Raw genomic sequence first — 20,443 nt, 5'->3', positions numbered from 1 at the left:
GTGGACTCTTGCGACTACGTTCGTGTGCCTTCAAAACTTTGATCGCACATTTTTCTGCTTTAATATGGGATTTCAAACACTACAACATCTTTTTACTGCTATTTACAGTCAAAATATCTAAAAAGGTTTCTTTGAAATGTCTTGGTGATTGGACTAACCTGCATAGATCGCCTGCTGGACCCAGAGTTGGATCGGGAAAGGTTGGGCGCCCGCCGTTTTGTGGCACCACGGCCAGCCAGCAAATTGTTGAGGAGCGACGGCGAGCGAGCGCAGATGAACGCGTGGAAAGACGACACGGTGAACACGCCCAGCTTGTTCAGGGTACTCTTCGTACCACGGGACACGTGTGTGAGGAGACTCTGCAAAAAACCCCTCCTTTAGCACATCTCATTAAATTTACAATTCAAGTAAGCCTCTTAACACCCCAAAACAGGACGACCTTCACTCAAGTCTGGCATTAAGGGGCATGCCCTCCAAATACACATNAATACATTATAGCCCAAAAAGAATTTACCCTAAGCCGACATATGCAAAAAGCCCCAGTTTAATGACTCACGCCAAATTGAGTTTATTCTAAAAATAGCAGGTAAAGGCGAAAGGATATTGGAATATCCGTTGATCAAACCTATTTCCGAGAAAATCGTAGACAATTTCATTATTCGTGTGTTGGGAAGCCATTTATGACGTGTCGTGACATGGGTCGCGTGACGTAACAGATTCTGGCCCCAGCCGGGAGGCGGGAGGTCAGCGGAACTGTCAATTTGATAGCGGTACCACAAATTTCCTTTCTCAGTAGCCTTGATGAAATCATTTCACGATTGACGCACCCTCGCCTTATTCCCGCGTGATAAATTATAGATTCCCATATTACCGGAAGTCATTATTGGCGAGGCGATTGTGCGAAACGTCGGGTATAATAAAATAAGTCGACTGATAAGTCCGAAGACGGGATAAAGATGGGAAGATAATTATTTGGAAGTTGTTAAACTAGACTTATTTTTTCCCGTCCATCATATCGCTCGGCAGAAGTATCGATTTGTCGACTGAAGTTGAATTGGGAGCAATCTTTTCATGCAGCATTTGGGGAAATCTCATAATTAGAAGAATAATTTCGACGACTCTAAAAATAACAAATTGTTCTAATAACTTACCTTGGGATTAGGAAGTTCGCCACTCTGAAGACTGGCCATGTAGCACCTGAGACGGAACTGTTCACAGTGCAGCCTCTCAAGATTCTCTTCCCACTGTAACATCTGCACCGCGAGTTGCGCACGCGTCTCTGGGTCTGATACCACGGACTGCTGCAGGTCGGCCATATGTTTTAGCTTGTGATCCTGTATGGAGTTAATGGTTATTTAGTGACGTTAGATCTTCCATTTTTCACGGTAAACCTTAATGGTATGTGATATCCCATGGACAAAAGGTTCATTCTCTATTCTTTATTACTATGTAACTTACATTACAACTTATATGAGGGTGTTAAAGGTACTTAAAGGTACAATTTATTCGTAAATAAACGTGATCATTCGACTGTAATTTAACAAGAAAATTCTAAATAGGTATAGGAAAAACAGGAAAATATAATAAAATTTCAGCTTCTATTTCACTTCCTTCTGAGTAGGTATTGCGGAATAATGGTATTTTAAGAACCTTATTAATAGTAAATACAAACTTCACAGCTTTTACAAAAATAACCGCAAGTAGGTAGGTAAGTAAGTTGCTAACGAAAAAATCTATACATAGTACATGAAAATGTATCTGTTTTCGACGGATATTTCAAAAACGTGATGTCGAAACAATCCAAGCATCAGCCAAACGGGTTCGCTGAAAAAATACTCGTTTCAAAACTAACTTTCAAACTCAGTGAAACTATCACGGGCTTAATTACGCAACAATGCAAACCATTTCAGACTAGAAGGCTAGGGATCCCGTTATTCACAGTCACCACTAGTGTTGAAAATGACTATAGTTGCGGAATTAGACTAACCGTCGTTTACAGCCAAATTGGTCAAAAACTGGTCATTAAAGGTCAAAAATGATCATATTAAATCAGTTTGATTTCAGTAAATGTTTAGTACCTACTTCCATATTGAATCAAAAAAGTGGTTTTTAATTATTACAATTAAACATTTACCATTTCTAAATTGAAAAAATAAGTACATCTCGATCAGTGCACTAATATGCGAAATGGGAATGTTGCATCGCCCCGTATGTTAACTTTGATGCCGTCTTATTCTCTCATAATTAAAAAATAGTTTTATTTTTTAATTATGATCTTTAATTTAAAATTGCATGTTTGGTACACTAATATTTGAGTCAAATTGACTAAATTTGACTGTTAATGACCGATTATTTATGGTTTATGACAGCCGTGACCGTTCAGATTCAGTCATTTTACATCTCTAATCACCACTCGTCAGTGGTGTCCAACTTTTCGTTGAAACATTGATCAGGCATGCGTTCCTTGTAACTTGTTTTGAATATCCCGACACTCGGACGCGGGTTGACGTCCCCATGAATATTAATAGGCGCGTGCCCACCTGCCTGCGATAACTATCGCGCGTGATAAAATAGATTGTTTCTAACTACGACCATGTGGTCCCACCTTAATTACGCTACTTTGAATTTTGCTGCAGAATTTAAATTCGTTTACCTCAACTTTGTTCGTAACTTCGTTATCATTTCGATATGGTATTGGTCTGTATTTACGTGGCTAGTTAGTGTGGTTGCGTTGTAGTTGTAGTGCCCTCAAAGGCTTTGATTCGCGTTGCGGTCAGTCTCCACGAACTAGTATCGACGAGGATTGATTATGTGCAAGTAACAATGCCGGCAATATGTCTTTGTTTTATGAATGTTCCATTGAGTTAGTGCAGTCTACTATAAGTAGGATGCTTTACAGTTCCTAAAGCCATTTAAAATTCTTGATTGCTGTTTTATTATTGAGTCGATAGTGATTATAGTAAAGTATTTGTAAAGTGTTAAAACGTTTAATTTTAAATAAAATCTTTAGCAAATAGTGCCCCTTGCCGTATTTAAGAACTCTCTAGTAGTAGTAATTGTTCACAGTTGTGAAAGACAGGATTCAATGACAGCTGGTACTTACAAGTGCCTCTATGGATAGCTAACCCAGACCATTTTAAATTATATTGTGTAAAAGAAAATTATCGCCATACTAAGCAATCTGTTAATGTTGTCTCAACATTGTTGTTATATCGACAAAAAGTCTGCATTGTTCGTATCAATATGCCGCACAGCAGTTATCTTATTAGAGTTTTCCTCATACACCGGGTAGTTTCACGTATCACGGCCGCAAGAGCTCTGAAGCGTGCTAAGGTCACTTAGGGCGGGCCCGAAATTGGTGTGATTTCCTCCACACAACGTCTGTTTCGAATTATGTAATAAAGTTATACAACTTTCTTTATCAGAATACGTGTGTAACTTCGTAGGTGTACTTCGGCGGTTTTCCTCGATTGTTTCGAATGGAACTATACCTACTTTAAACAAAGTTGCCGACGACCCGGGAAAGTAAGTACCTAGTTGTAAATACTTGTCATTGTTAAATGCCGTTTCGAATTAGATAGGACGTGTCGGTTTCCCTTATTTACACCGGGTAGTTAGCGCGGTCGACGAGGCATGTATGGTGTGCGGTGGATGTGTTGTAGATGGCTGTAGGTAGCGGCCACAAAGGCTTTGATGCGTGCTGCGGTCACCCGGCGGGGTCGAAATTGGCGCGATTTGCTACCGACCGCACAAGGCCTGCGTTGCGATGGCTATATTATGCCTATCACGTCTTTGAGGGCACTTGCGTTTGACGAATGCTTCAGTTAATTTAACTATTCAGTCGGATAACTTGATTAAGGTCCTGTAATTTAATCTGTAACCTGGATAGAAGGACCAACATAAGTGGATATAAGGTCTAGTATAAATCCACTTGAAACAAACGAATGTATTTAAGATATGTGGATCAAGAGACATGGTATGTATTTACATTGTTTAAGAAGTACTTTATTCTTAAAAATATATAAAGTTCTTTACTACTTCACGCATAAGCAATTGAGCATATTTTTTTCGGATTACCACACCCACATCATGTATATCTAATGAAAAACATAAATAAGTATTATTACAGGTATCTGATAATCCTCAATAATACACGATAATACATTATTAAATTACATCGGTACTAGTACTTGATTAATGGATGGTTCCAATTAACAAAAGCACTATAGCGAGAAAATGAACGGCTGCCTGTATCAATGGATTAATCAGTAAAACTAATTAGGTAAATATGCGCTCGATTTATTAAAATATTAATCATGAAAATAACAGATAACGTTGGTTTCCACCTTATTGTGTTATCTGTGTATGATTTGTGATACCTATGTAAATTACCCTGCTGGAGTGCTGGAAATAGAACTGGAATAGGAATCGTTATCTGATGGAATGCGTTCGATACGAGGCCGCGATCTAATCTCGAGAGTTGCATAAGCGATTGTGACGCTCTACATAGGATCATGTAAATTTTCTTCCCGTCCTGTTTTGATGGAACGAAACCTTATTTTGCCGCTGTACTTGCAAATTTTATTAAAATGAACGTGGATGCGACAGCAATTTTTGGTGAGGGAGGGGGTCGAAAGAAGTTCTCGCCCGTAAACATATTCACGACGAGCTTGGTACAAGCAATAAATTTATCTGCATAAATGGGGAATGCTTTTCGCCTCGCTACGTTGTACTCGAAGGTTTATGGCGTGCAATGAGAAACGGGGAACATTTGAAATTGACCCTTGCGAGGTTGGCATAGAGTCGAGCGTCGTGAAGAGATAGATTTGCAAAGGTAGTTAGAGATTCGTGCCAGTCAAACAATGCCTCTGTTAGTTCAGACCGATGCGCGATGCGCAGCAGTTAGGGTCGAGCTGTGCATAATATCTCAGTGAGTATTCTTGTTTCAGCACGTTTTCATTTCCAGCTATATTGACTTTGGCTCAAATTGTTAGTGACGATAAACTATGACGAACTCATACCAACATAATAACGGAACAGTAATAATGGCATGTGTAACTTTGGATAGTGAGAATTGTAAACCAAGTTCATATAACTTTATTACATACACTTATTGTTATCGCCTGGTTATCGAAATATAATCCAAGCTTACAAATTAATAGATCTCGGATATTGGAACACAATAAAAATAAACTTTAAGAATCCTTTCGATCTTTCCAGAAGTTAAAAGTAAATACCGATGGATTAGCAATGTTGGAAAAATATGAAGTTAAATAAACTTTTCCTATTTCGAACTTCCACGATGATTACAGCAAATGTTTATAAAAAGTAAAGTACTCACAGATTCGATGGCTTTCTCGAGGCGGTATATTTCTTCCTGGAGCAGATGAAGTGTCCCAGTTTTCCCGCGGTGGCGAGCGAATGCCGCGGCGCAGGCACTATGTATACTGTTCACCCAATTTTCCAACTCCACCTACGGAAATAACTCTATCATAGTGCAGCAATACATTGCTCCGATGGGAATTGTACAATCTGTTGGTTGGCTGGTTAGTTGTACAACAGTTTAAACTGACGTACCAAATGTGGAATAGGTAAATACTTCCAAACCACGGCAATAGTTTTAAACTATCAAGTTTAGTGTAAAGGGGAACGGGAATGCATTGCCTAACTAGCCATTGACGTCAAAGTTGACTGAGCATGGGAGATATAACTTCGACCGCTCTGCCCAAAGTTTTGAACCACGGCAAATATAGCGAGCAATATCATTACTAAGTTAAATTTAATACCAATAATACAAAAAGTTTCAGAGCAAAATAAGTTAAACAGGAATGTGGCTTTAAATGATTTCAGTTTGTATCTCAGAAAAGATAATTATAATATGTATGCTGCTTTAACTCAGTTTCAGAGAATTTGTATAATATTTTATACATCTGATTCTAAAAATCATGGTATCACTTTGGTGGAAATACATTTTATTGTTCCATCTGTCTTCCAAACAAATAAATTTATTTCAAGCATGAATCTTTGATGTCAAATATGAGTTGGGCCTATTTCATCGCTTGCTAATAAAGTGCCTGATAGCTTAAATTATCATAACGTATCTGCCAGATTAACTTAACATTTTTGTTAAACAAATCCAGAGTTAGAGACAAATAAATATCTGGCTTAACTTAAGACACCGGTAAATTGTACTGTATTTGTAAACCGTTACATGTCAGCTGTCTGAAACTTTATCCAAACCGGCGAAACTGACCCTCGATATTATTAAAAGTTGTGCTTACCTGACAAGGTGCCTGAAACAGGTAGGCGTCACCGAATGCGGTGCTCAGGCAGAAAATGTAGTCCCTTTTGGGGTGTTCTGGAATCGGCTGCATTATTGCTCCGTCGACTATGATCAGGTGCTTCGGTGCTGCTTCGACTGACCGGCCCTCGCGGGAATCGCACGGGTAGAAAAGGAGTGTGGTGCCTTTGAGGCAGACCCAGTAGCCTTTCCAGCCGCGCTTGCGGGCCAGCTCTATCTGATGCTTCTTGCGGAGCAACCACTTCTTCACGCTCAAAAATCTGTGCGGAGAATGAAATTTTCTTAAAGTTTATTTAATTTTATTGCGAGTAAATCATTGGTATATGTAAGATTGGTATAATTATGTAAAAGTATCTAACGAGTAGGTACCCATAACAAGTAACAACGGTCAATACTTAATCCAACTTATTTAAAGTGTGACAAATTAATAACGTTATTTATTGAAGTATTTCAATAAGAATTTTAATACGTAAACCCTGGATAAAATAAGTAGGATAATGTAATTATTTCATTTGTTTCCTATGAAACAATCTTCCTTGATTTTACTCGAAATTATTATAATAAGAATTAAAATCAAGGGTTTCACTCTGGTTTCAGCTCAGTTTCAAATTCGATGTATTTACGCGGAAAATTGTTTAAATAACAGATGTGTTACGTTGATTACTAAATTACAGTAATTGAATCTACTTGAAACTGAATTAAATGAACCAACACCTAACCGATTGCGTAAATACTAATATGTTCATACATAAAATTAGCGCTATCTAAACAATTAATCAAATAACAATACCCGATTGTGAAACTAAGGTAAGAGTAATTAATTTACTGACAAAACACACCCTAAGCATCTGTTCTTATTCATGAAGGAGAGGAAATGTAATGAAGAAATAACGAAAAGTAGGACAAATACGATTTTTATTCATTGTTTAGCATATTTTACAATGTTTAGCCGTATCGACAAATACTTATGTAAATCACGAAATATCAGCTCGTTAATTTCGTCTTTGATTCGTTCAATAGGACGTCCGTTCTTTTCAGATAGAATAAATTATTCGCTTTCTCGAGGATGCCAAAGTAAACTGCGAACATAACGGTCATGTCAATTTTCTTGTCGACATCACTTTTTCTGCAAGGCAGCACGAAGTGTTTCTTTATGAGGGACCGTATTTTGTGGATGGGGACTCCCCGCGTCCTTTTGCCAAGGATTTCCATCGCCCATATAATAACGTTCACCGGAGTTGGCGCTCGTTTTTGTCCTTTCTCCTTGGACACTTTGAAATCGGTTCTTACATGGAAAATTGTAGAAATTGATGATTCACTGTTAGACATAGTAAACGTGTGAACATTATGTGTTTGAAGCTGCTATAACATTGGATGAATCACCAATGTTTACTAAAATTTTTATCGTTTTGTGTACGACATCGTAAGATGTCAAAATTTGAAAAAGTGATATAATTTTGACATCGACTACGACGTAAACACCATAACTAATCTCACCATAATGCTATAAATAAATTTAGTGAAAAAGTACGTATTACATTTAATTAAAATTCTTGTTGATTAAATTATTGAAAACTACAACTACGCAAAAACTGTTTCAATTACCGTTTTTGTAGAAAAGATTTCGGGTTATAAAATAAGGTGATTCGCAAAAGCGATCTACAGTGGAGTACCTACGCCATTGCAATCACTTGATTACAAAGAGAGAGCTTACTTTGCTTTTTTAAACTTACCTTTAGTTTCAGCGTCAGTCTTGAAATTCCTTTAAAATTAAACGAAGAGCGGATTGCAAATAAAATTAGATAACCAGAAACCCTTGGAATAAATACAGCCAATATCTGATCATTATTCAACAAGTTGTATAAGTCGGTTGTTTCCATGATTATTGGAGAAACGAAATAGATAAAATTATCCTTTGGCATCCTTCGATACATAAATTCGAGTGTTTTATTGAAGTAACAAATTTTGGTAGCATTGAGCCGTTTTGCCTTTCATCAGTATTTTGGTAAGCTAAGTAAAAATTTGCATAAAGCTTACGCGTTATTACGCAAAATAATGTGGTAAATTTGCGGGATGAAAACTCTACGCAAAATACCTGCTATTTTTCAAACCAAATTGCGGGAAAATGCTTTGGCAAGCTGCAATGATCGTGTAGTCTGAAAATTTTAAATGACACTCATACATAAAACATATATTTTCCATATTATATAGGAAAAATCGGTAGGTAGGTTATTGTTTACCAATTGGGCGGGATATCCGTTATTTATTATGAGAAAGAGAAAATATACTCTTATAACATCAGAAGTATTAAAAGAAAATAGTATTTTTGCTGGAATGTGATTTATATCTTGATTTACTTTGCCATTATTCACGAAATTACAGCTTACTGGGCGTAAGGTAAAGAGAACAGCGATTAATCAAACCCCAGAATGAATGTCACGCATATATTATAGTACCCTTTAATGCACAAATTAATTACTAATCTGAATAAGCACGGTGAATAAGCTTGATTTATTAAAAGTTAGGCAACCGCTGAACTTACAGTTTACCGGGACGCTGACTCGCTTATATTAATTTAAGTTATAGAAAATTAATTGCCAATAGGACGAACAAACTTAATCAAAATTCCGACAAAAGGGCTTTCCCAGTTTGGGCTTTTAAGTCAAATCCAATACTCTATGTAAGTACTCTAGCGAGTCATGATAAAATAATTGATGTCGAACGTGGTTCAGTTAAAAGTATTTTATCTGAAAAGTTTGCGGAGCCTCGCTGAAGTGTCTCTCCCCCAGACTTCTCATACTTACCTGACTTTTACAACCCCGTTGAATGGGTCATGGCTAAGATTTCCCTCCGGTCATTTGGGATTCATGGAAGAGAAATTGTAGCCTCAAGGAACATAAAGGACGCCGTAAGCTTTTTCTAACAGAAACTCGTTGACGGTATACGACATCGCCTTTATTTCCTTCGGTTCTTGTTTCACTTACATTTATTTTAAATCTTCAGAGAGAGAAGAATTTTATTCAACTTTTTGTTTGCTTTCATACGAGCGTGAAAATGCACCAGGGCGTGGGGGATGGGATAATATTACCAAAGAGCCTTTTTTAAAAGCCATAATGGATAACCCATTATCTCGAATAATGTTGGTTGGTAGTTTTATCAATGCGGAGTTGATTTTATTCGTGGAGAATATTATTTAATTATCGGCAATAAATTCGTTATAGCGTGTCAGTTGGTCCCTGCCATATCCCATAATAATGTGATAAACAAGGGGACTCATGATCCTAGGGATACCCTCAAAGGAAAAGACAAATTAAAATAGGTCCTTCGAATGGACCATGTATTGTTATACGATGATTCTAATTCTAATGTATAGGCTATTGAAATTCTAATACGCTTTTGTGGAGGTATTTCAATATTTATACAGGTGACAGGGTAAATTGAACAAACCAATGTATGTAGGTATTATACGTTCACAATAGATAATTTAGATATTATGTGAAAAATTCAGCAAATCTACGATGTTCTGAAAAGGGTTTGAAAATTATGATTTATATCTTATTCAAACAGCTATGAAAAATACCTCTAGTGATTTCTACGAACGCATTCTAACTGAAATTGCACAATTTAGTCAATATTTAACTTAAAACTCTGAGCTTCAACTTATAAAAGCGAGTCTATAAAATATTACCTTGCGGGTTGTGAACAATATCTGCGGAATTTACAGTGGACTTTTTAATACTATTCGAAATACAGTCACCATTTAAAAGTTAAAAGTGTTCATAGGCTTTGATACTGAAAGTAGCATGCTGCGTTGAATCGCTATTGTGTTTCATCGTAAATGTGAATTTGGCTATAAAAGTTAAGTATTTAATTAAAGCTGGGCTGTGAATTGAGAATATTAAGTTGCTTGAGGTGTTACTATCGAAATAATAATAATAATATAGAAAGATGTTAACGTCCGTAATTTAAGTAATCATTAGTTCTTAGTACCTACGACAGCAAATCTGATTTACGACTTTTTGGTGTTATTACAGAATAATAGTATCTAAATATATAAAAGGAGAAACTGACTGACTGACTGACAGATCAACGCACAGCCTAAACGGCTAAACGTAGGCACTTGAAATTTAGAAGGGACGTAGCTTAGGTACCGTAGAGGTGCACTAAGAAAGGAATTCCCGAAATTCCCACGGGAACGGGAATTAGCGGGAAAAATGGAATTCACGCGTACGAAGTCGCGGGCGGCCGCTAGTATGAACATATTAGTACTTACCAACTTTGCTAAGTTCTAAAAGTTTCTAGACATCAATCCCTTAGAGAATAAGTAATTTTACACATTATTTTCTACAGTAGTAATGCTATTTAAAGTAACCTGTTGTTACTGTATTCTTTCATACTGGTATGTACCTACCTATATTCCTTGTATTAATTGTAAAGTAGACTAGAGGCAAAGCAAGGCCACACACAATATGGCAATATCTCGAAGATTCGCACTATTGCAATGTGTAGCCAAGTAGTCGCGTATATTTCGGTGCTTTTTTTCAATTTGAACTGTCAGAAGTACTACGCTGTCGCCCGAATTTTATCGCAATGTGTGTGGCCGAGAAGATGCAACTGCTGATGTGTAAATTCAGTGCCTTAAAAATAAGACTTACCCAGCTTTCCTGACGGCACCAGTGCAGTTGAAAGACGCGGCGGCGGCGCCGGTCTGCTTGCCCTTGTAGGGAGAGTTCATCGCGCTTTCGCCGGGGTCCTCTTCGTCCGACACTGCCGTCGTCAGCGACATGCGATCGTCATCCGATATCTACGACAATAATAAACATCATCAGGTCATTTGGTTTATATTGCAGGAGTCCGATAGTAAACATCATCAGATCATTTGGTCTGCAGGAGCAAGACTCTCTTTAATTCAGCAGCAAATTGAGGATTTGGCTTACACTCTCCAATTCTCCATGCTGCCTGACTAGTCGAGTTGGGGAGGGTGGATCTTCAAAAATAATACCCATTAAATTATCTGTGAATCTTTAGTACCTACATAAGTAACATTTCAAGCTTGTGTATCTCATCACAAAGTAACTTATACACATTTTTCTCAACGCTCTTAGTTGCTGAAAATATCTCTGATAGACGTTCAGAAACTTTTTGTGTCTCCGATATAAATATAATTATGTCAGCAACACTCTCATGCGGTGTGGGTTTCAATATTAAAAGGTAACTTAATATCCATTAATTAACCTTTAAGATCAGGTGACAAAACAAATAGACGGTCAAAGACAGGTCACGGTGTAGACAGGGAATAGACGGTCACGGTCATAATGTCTATGTTTATTAATGTACAAAAGAACATTATTTTAAATAACGATTTTAATAACAAAATAATAAAAATAATAACGATTTTTTTACTGAATCCTTGGGGGAGGCCTTTGTCCAGCAGTGGACGTCTTTCAGCTGAAACGAACGAACGAACTATTTTTTTATATTCGCTACTCAATATCTTTTGTGTTCGTAGTCAAACGCGATGGTTTTAACTTAAAGAAAGACTTCAGGGAATTAAGCTTGAGCTGAAAATAATCAAAATAATAATAAACGGAAATACAGCGATGCTACTAATTTAATTAGGTGCTTCATAATAACGTTCCTCTTTGCGCCCCTATTCAACACACCGAATAATTAAGTATTGATTTTAATGCCATCTGAAAGCGTACAATTTGCTCTATTAAATCCGTAGTTTGTTGGAATACGATTTCATAACAATTAGTTTTTCTCGGTAAGCTTTGTTCGTGTAATATTAAATTATAAATGTTATACGCGGCACAATTTATAGTAGCTATACTCGACATATCGTTAAACCTGTATTGATACTGTATGTGTATGTGTATGTACAGTCAGCGTCATATACTTCGTGACACCCAAAGTAGCTAAAAAGTTGACAACACAACCATTCCAATTGACTTGGCCGAAAATCTTTATATGGACCCCAACACCTATGTCCATACACGATCTCTTCTGCCTACATATAACAGCTTGCAGGAGTTCACTAAGATCGTTCGGCCAAATTTCGCGAGTGTTAACCAATCACGGTTATCACAAATCATATTTGCACCGCTTTCACATCGTCGCCGATGAGAATTGTCCCTATGACCAAACCTCTCAAACGTGGAAGCACCTATTAACACAATGTCCCCGATTTGTAATACAACGACAAAATCACGAAATTACTTCCTCCATGCTCAATGTCGAACCATATAATCTTACAGATTTAATTAAAAAAGAAGAGACCATCAAAAGCTTTCAAAAATTCATCACCTATATTATAAATCACCTAAAGGAATTCAACAAATAGAATGTAATCCAACTTATATCCAAAAAATAGCACACCGTCTTGCAACTGGAGTAATCCAATAGCACCTTTTGCGAGGCATAACAAAAGATCATATTAAAAAAAAAACCAATTGTAACAAAGGTGTGTTGCGAACTTATTGATTACTTTGGGTGTCACGAACTATTAGACGCTGACCTAGCCTACGGCATATTATGGTAAGGACTATAACATCTTACTATTGTGTTAAGTGCGATTTTGCAACAAAAGTATACATAAAATTAGATGTTCGACTGTACATACACGGCTATTAATTGCTGCCGGCTACAGGCGTGTTCCTCTGCGTTTGTTTGTACATTTCGCACCGCAAATCAACCATTACCCGTACCAAGTTTGCGAGTTGATCGGCAATCCTACCGCCAACAGCACCCTGAGCAAAGTTCCTAATTAATTTGAATTGAGAAATGAGCATGGTTGTAAAATTGGCGGGCGCACAAATAATTTTGAAAGTGCTTTTCATCTGGTCCAAGGCAGCCAGTGTCAGGGTTCCGTACAAGTTAGGTAGTTATAAAAATAATTCCGTTCGATGTCACTGCCATTTTTAATCTGATTTCCGTTCCGTAGAAATTCTGGCATTTAAAAACTACTTCACTGAGAAATTTATTTTGTGTAAATGATGGAAAAGAACAGTAAAAAGATGTTTACAGCGAAGACAAAGGGAAGTTAACTTTCAGAAATCCTCATTTTTCGGTATTGACTGCAAGATAACATAAATTAACTGCTACCTAGAAATATTAAAATGTACGGAACTCTCTTCATAGTAACTCCAACTTAGCCGGTTTTTGTACCGTCTCAGTTTGAATTAAGGTTTGTAGAAAGACGTTTAAGCTCAGTAAAACGTGTTATCCGAACCGTGAGCAAATTTGTTTACTGCTTAGTAGATTTTACTTTAATTCTATCCACGACCTCAAAGAGTTTTTTGGTCTTAATGCATTTCAATTAAAGTTTCATCAAAGAGATCAGATAATATGTACTGACTTACTTCCTAAACCTTGACATTATTATCATCATTAAGGACCGTTTAGTTTTTCTTTCTTCTGTTTCGCTTGCTTTCAAATGGCAACTCCTAGCAAACAGAGATATAAAACTGTTTTTGGTTCTTAAAGTTACGACTTAAGAAAATCCTGTAAAATTTTACAGCTCAAGGTGCGAAAGAATCGTTCTACAAGCGAAATAGTCGCTATAATAATATGACGGTTGAAATACGTCGGGAGCCAGACGTCATTTTAGCCCTGTCGCGTGTAACAACTTTACGTTTAGTTATGCTTAGCACATTCATACTGTGTAACGCGACCCCCCTCCCCCCACTCCACCTCGGAAAATTGTTCCGTCCCTCAGCGGAGGTGCGCAAAGCACAGGAACGAGTGTTAAACGAGACTTTCATTACTCTACCGAGAATTTATTTTCTCGAAATCCTTTTAAAATAAAGTAATTAAAAATTCAAGACATTTGCATGCTGGAGGTAACTTAACACGAGCCTCATCAGTTTCATAACATGATACCGGTCTAATGCTTTTTAGATCTCTTTGAAAACTTGTTTGGTAAACAAGTTTTCAAAGCAAATCTTTTAAGCTGAAACCTAAAAAATCTGTCACAGCGTGAATCGTGAATTACATATTATTGAAATACTTTTAAGGGAATTCAAATTATGGTCTTTAAAACGATAATACGGGTAGGGGCCAACTTTATGATTTATCGCACTTAAGTAATCAAAAAGTTTTTACTGTCGCGTTTGTGATAAACGAGACGGTACGAATATTTAATGCACGAAATGTTTTACTACCTTCCTTATTCTTTTCAAAACAGGATCTCAAGTATTTGCATTTCCATTTGCATTTTCCGCATGTAAATCTTAATTTTATGAGAAATATATGCCGGTGTCTCTTGCGCTTTTGATCACGACACAATGCAACAAGGAAAGAGTTGCTTTGAGGCGCATGCGACTCGGAGGCCCTCGGCTCGATGGCCCTTCAGCCCGCCGTGCGCCCTCGCTTCCGCTTTTCACGGAAAAAAGAATTCACGGCACATTCATATTACTTACATTATAAAATTTATAAAACACAGGATGTGCAAGCATAAGAAAGAAGGAAGCAAAATCAAGCCTTAATCTTCAAGAATCCGACGGTCTCAACTTTAATCCTTTGTTCTTTTTTGCAACTGTACTTGAGGTATCAGGTTGGTAGTGCATCTTTGAAACATTTTTCTAGCCAAGATTTTCATCAAAGAGCAAATTAAATTCCGCTGAAAACAAACTGAGGGATAAAAAGGTTAGTTAAATACTTTGCGTCTCATTTTAGTTTCATTTCCTTAGTTATTACTTGCATAGTTTATTCCGAGAATGTAATATTAATGGTTTGAAATTCAAGTTAAACGAAGTACGGATGCGACTTTAATAACAGTACGATTCAAAATTAAGTATTTGTTTAAAAATATGTTTCAAAATAATCAAAAAACACACCACTCCTTTGCGTCGCGCAGACGGGTAAAACATATTTCTTTCTGTTGTATTATTATCTACGTAGTTATAAATCTGTTCAAAAATGTCTGTATGTTGGATTCAACGAGAAAATCAACGATTAAGGGACATTCTATATTCTCATTAATATTGACAAACCTACGACATATTGAAACCAGCAATTTAATAAAGTGTTCTAGTGAAATGTTGCCAGTGGAAGCAAATAAAACTTGTCAAACGGTAGGTATTACATTCTGGTTGGAGTTTGAAAGCTGCCACACGAAGGGTCTTGCTAAATTATATTGCATTTAATATTAATCGCTGTTGGCACCTCCGAGCCACACGGAAATTTACAGGTATAATACTGAGCCCGCTTAGTTAACGAGGAATCGTAGTTCTGAAACAAACTTTTACATTGGGATCGTTAAGCTGCCGCGAGCTAATGTATCCGCCATCATACCTGCACGGAAACTGTTAGTCACGGAACATTTTACTTTTGCAAATCATCCAGTCTTCGTGAAACTTTGCCCGCCGCGGAGCTATCTGTTCCCAAAACTGAAATATGCTTCGCCGCTTAACATGATTGGCTCTTATATCTGTTAAGTAGCTAGAATAAAACCGAAAAGTCACGAAAGATATTATAAAGTAGAATTAGAAGCTAAGTGCGAAATGAATTTGTAACATTCTTTAAAACTGTATATAACTTTGTCATTGTTACGAGGTAATGTATGTGAATAACGTGACTTTTTTCCGACTTTGTAAAATGCTTTTTTGCTACTTAACAAGTGGCAGTAGCAGTACTTTCGAGTTCAGAACAAAATTATGAAGCCAGATATAAATTTGTTTCTTTAAGCTTTGTAATAACAAAAATCGAGTTCTTACAATGAGTGGGCATTAGCATAACAACGACTTCGTTAGTACTTTGAAGGTTTACGAAAGCAATTAATACATCTAGCAAATAAAGAATGTAGGGCAAATATTTATACACTCTAACAGAGAGAAAAATAAAAGGCCTCATTAGCAAAAAAGGAAATTGCAGTTTCCCGGGGAGGAAACTAAAATAAGGTCAAAATGTTATCTACCTTCTACGGGCTTTTTATCTCCGACTTACTTATTGTGGGGGGTTATTGTTAATGCCACAATGGCAGACAGTGGATTTATTTGAAGCTCAGGTCTTTGTTTAGATCTACGCGCATGCCTTAATTAATCAAACTATTTCATGTAATTTATCTACAAGCAACTAAGTACCTACCTACGTGTGTATTGAAACATGTATTGGTAGAATGTTGGTAGATTTTTTACTAAACTGAAAGAAATATTAAGGTGCTTACTCGTGTATACTTTCATATGAATTCAAGATGAAACAATATCATAATTAACATAGCGTCATAAAATATTATCCCGTAATATATTCTCTCGAATATTCAATTATGTCTACTATCTCATGACTTGCCTAATGGTGATAAGATAATAAAGGCAAACTTATTAGTGCCTCTAAAGAGATTTCTAATTTAGCTAAAGGAAGCTCATCAAGGAAAACTTTGGTTGCCCTCAAATTTCGTAACCGTAGCTTCGTGTAATGTTAAGACGAGGGTACTTCAGTACAAAGTACGTCGTGAGCGTATGCTTAGCTCTTGAAACATTTCTAACGACCTGATTTTATTATTAAATGTACAGTCACGGAATGAAAAGGTTCGTCAGATTTCAAATTGATTCCTTCAACGAATTACGCACATATTACCTTTTGAAACTATGTTACAGAATAATCTTGAGTTAGAGAAAATAATCTTTAACTGTTCGTCAGTAAAGTTCAAAATTATTCAGATCAAAGTTGTTTGACGATTTATCTTGTCAAGAAGATTATTATGATTGATAAACTAAAACCTTCTTGTTGGTTCTAACTGCCATTATTATTTCTATTAAATAAAAAAAAAACTATTGTCAATTGGTCAATGTCACCATTGCATTGCACTGATGGGATAGAAAAATAAACAAGCAAAACCTTATTCGTTAGCAAACGTCATATTTATTTCAATGTTAGCAGCACTGTTTCTTGCACTGTTATGTTGGCAGGTTTGACTCTTACAGTACCTAGTGCAAGCGAAAACCGACACTAAGGTGACGAACCTTTTCATTCCGCGACTGTACAACTTGCTTGTTTTGTTATATGTTATGTAAATCGGTAATTATGTTTTCTTTATTACCTAAATTACAAAAGGAGGCGTAGACGATAAAGCGTTCGTAATAATCTTACCTTCCTAAGAAAGGCTTCATTGCACGTCTGCGCAGTTCCTTTCCAATGATAGTGTCGAAATCTCACGTTGCCGAGTAGCTTCGCGCCTTGTAAAATGGACACCTCGTAGACTATTCTTCGGATGTTGAGCACGTCGGTGCGCCGCTTGTACTTGTTGAGCTTGCGGCGGCGCACCACGCGCTCGTCCGGCTCCGAGTACTCGCCCGTGCTGGTCAGGCCCTCCTCCGCGGCCCACGCGCTCAGCACGCTCTCAATAAAACTGAACAACTGCTGCACATTCGGCTCTAATTTACTAGGTATATAGAGATAAGGCGAAACGGTTTTCTTCGGGACGATAGCTTTCTCGTCCGGCTCCTCCTCCGGCGGCGGAGCGACGTCGTGATATGGACAGTTGTGAATTTTATGATGGTGGTGGTGGTGGTGATGATGCTTAGTTTTACGTTTCGGCTCCTTAGCAGCCGGGTTGCCGCCGCCCTCTCCCTTGTCCGCGGTTTCGCCGCCGCTCGAGTGTGAGTCTCCGCTGCGCTCTCTCCGCGGTTTGGGTTTCCCGTTGGAGGTCAAGGCGACGAGGGCTCCGGCGGCGAGACAGCAGTGGTGGGCGACACAGCAGAAGCGGGCGTCTCCCTTGCGGAGGCCGGTGTGCGCCTTGTGGCAGAAGGAGACGTCGGGGATGCGCGCGCCGAGAGCCGCCAGGTGGGCCCGGTCGGCGCAGACCTGCATCAGGAGGTTCTCGCCGAAGTGGACCGTCTTGTGCCGGCGGCGGCGCAGGTGCATGACGGTGCCGCTGCCGGCGAGCGAGGGGGGCGCGGACACGGAGGCGGGCTTGGCGCGGGGCTCGGGCGCGCGCGCGCAGCGGGGCGGCGGCGCGCGGTGCGTCTCCACCATCATTGGCGAGGAGCGGCGTCGGCGGCCGGCGCGCGTGCGTCACCTCATCACGTGCCTACACCGCTGCCTCTCCTTCACTCTTCCAAGCTCTTCGTTTACAGGCCCGCTACGGCTTACATTTGTACTAGTTAATCCACTAAGTCATTTTGGTAGCACTTTTTATCACTTCATTATATTACTTGACTATATTAACAGAATTTGCTTTGAACACTTGGAGTGGTTTTGGTAATACGTATTTGCTCTTACTAATTGCTATGTTTTATCATGGTAGCTATAATTGAGGTGTTACTTCAGCTTAATGTTGCTAAGACAGTTTATGTAGATTACCCAAGTTATGCAATAGGTACTAATAAATACAGCTAGCACTAAATCCAAAAGGGACACTTTATAGTTCAGATAACTCAAGAACAGATTGATAAACAAGAAAGTTAGCTCGAGCGATAAGAAACGCATATAATGGATGTTTTTAAACTTCATAAGTTCTGTGTAAGAAAAGTTTAGCTTGAATTATGGTCTCTACCTGTTGTCCGGGTTGTTTGCCGTTTCGCTGGTAGCGCGCCAGGAGTACAAATTGATTTCATATTTCCGTTGTAAGACGTTCATGGGTATAATACATTTATTTTGATGCAAGTTAACCTATTGCCTGTCAACGTGTAAACAGGAAATCCTGTAATATTTGATTAATGGGGCAGGGAAACTGAAAAGCTTTACGAAAATAGTGATGAATAAGCTAATGGTCTTTGGTAGTCTTCCAAGATCCAAAGCTAGAGTTTGACTGAAGTATTGACTAATAAAACCTTGAAAATAAGTATTATAAATATTGTAAACGTACTACTATACGTATAGTACTCTTAGTATGTATAAAATTAAAAGCTGTGGGGAAATTAAAAAATCATATCACAAAAAAGCTGATAACTATTTATAATAAATAAAGTAGCTTATTTATTAGAAGTACCAACTTAAGAACCATGACATTTTCCTCATTCAACCATGTATTTTCATCTAGCTAAACTACAAAGCTCTATCAACAAACCTCTTCATTCAGGAATTTTCATCAAATTGAACTACGAACAATTGTATTCTAAACAAAACAAACGACAAGTTATGCAAAACTGTTTAATACTCGATCAAGCTAGGTAAGACCCAAAAGAGTCGTTATAGACGGCAGCACTAGTTTATGAGTTTGACCCACATGACTAGCCAGGGGCGAGCCCATCGAACTACAGACTCAACTTTGAAAGGAGGCACATAACGATATGATATATCGCTGGCATAATGATATTACAAAGCCTTGTTCGGCACTTTGGACATCTTCTACATGTATTAACTTCAAATCGATGGTGTCTCCTTTCTCATCCATTATCTTTTTATTTTGTAAAAAAACTTTTTGTGATTACTTATTTTTATTCCCTTAATGCTCACAAAAGTAAGTATTACAAGTATACACCCAAATATAATATTAATCTGTCATATTTTTTTCCTTAAGCATACAAGTCGCTGCGGTGGGATCAAACAGTGGCTTCGTGTTAATTTTTTCCTTGATTAAGCCATGTCTAAAAGTAGTTTTACTCGTAATAGCAACCTAGTAACATAAGATAAAGTTGACAGAGCCAAATTAACGACTTTACGGGATATATTTTATTATTACTTTGACTATTTTCCTTTTAGTATTTTATTTTTTGTTCTGACAAAAGTAGTTTCTGCGAAAGCCTAAATTCTCACGAGTTTGAATGAGACAACATTTCTAGCTTACGAAAAACCAGATGGATGTAGCCAATTAGTCAAACGAAAGGATGATAAGATAAATTGTATATAAAATCACGATATAAATAGAGGAGCTGATGAAATCGGCACGGTCTGCATTTGAAGTGGCTTTTCCCGGGAGAGACGTTAACAAGCTGTCCGATAAAAATAATAATTGTCAGCTGTGACTTTTTCAAAACAAACGGACGGTTTTATATAACCACCATTTTTATAATAGATAATATTGTGGACAAGGGTTCGTAGATAAATATGTGCATGTCATAATTGAACGCTGATAATGCGTAGTAGGTATCATTAGCTCTGATACAGAGGGAGTATAGCTTTATATGTATTAAACAAACAGTTTATAGATCTATTGGTTCGTGAATGGAAATCGAACTTATTACTTCTATAGAAAACCAAATA

The 20,443-nt window shown here is 37.7% G+C and overlaps 1 protein-coding gene across 9 annotated transcripts in view; it reads right to left on the bottom strand.

Moving 5' to 3' along the window:
* The window catches only part of sif (guanine nucleotide exchange factor still life), a 114,689-nt gene that overhangs the window by 31,268 nt on the left and 62,978 nt on the right, over positions 1-20,443 (bottom strand). For 8 of the 9 annotated variants that reach the window (XM_028319079.1, XM_028319076.1, XM_028319075.1 and 5 more), the window contains 5 exons: positions 10,957-11,105; positions 6,282-6,561; positions 5,342-5,473; positions 1,152-1,334; positions 159-359 (listed from right to left, as the gene is read on the bottom strand). In XM_028319079.1, coding sequence (XP_028174880.1) covers positions 159-359; positions 1,152-1,334; positions 5,342-5,473; positions 6,282-6,561; positions 10,957-11,105 — 945 coding nt within the window. Of the gene's footprint in view, positions 1-158; positions 360-1,151; positions 1,335-5,341; positions 5,474-6,281; positions 6,562-10,956; positions 11,106-17,389; positions 18,164-20,443 lie in introns of those variants that run through there. The other variant, XM_028319078.1, reaches the window with a different exon arrangement.

The sequence above is a fragment of the Ostrinia furnacalis genome, unplaced genomic scaffold (genome assembly GCF_004193835.3).
Source record: "Ostrinia furnacalis isolate ACB-3 unplaced genomic scaffold, ASM419383v2 OfSCF7086, whole genome shotgun sequence".
Classification (NCBI taxonomy): Eukaryota; Metazoa; Arthropoda; class Insecta; order Lepidoptera; family Crambidae; genus Ostrinia; species Ostrinia furnacalis.
Note: the sequence above shows the minus strand (reverse complement) of the source record. Positions and strands in the feature narration are given on the sequence as shown.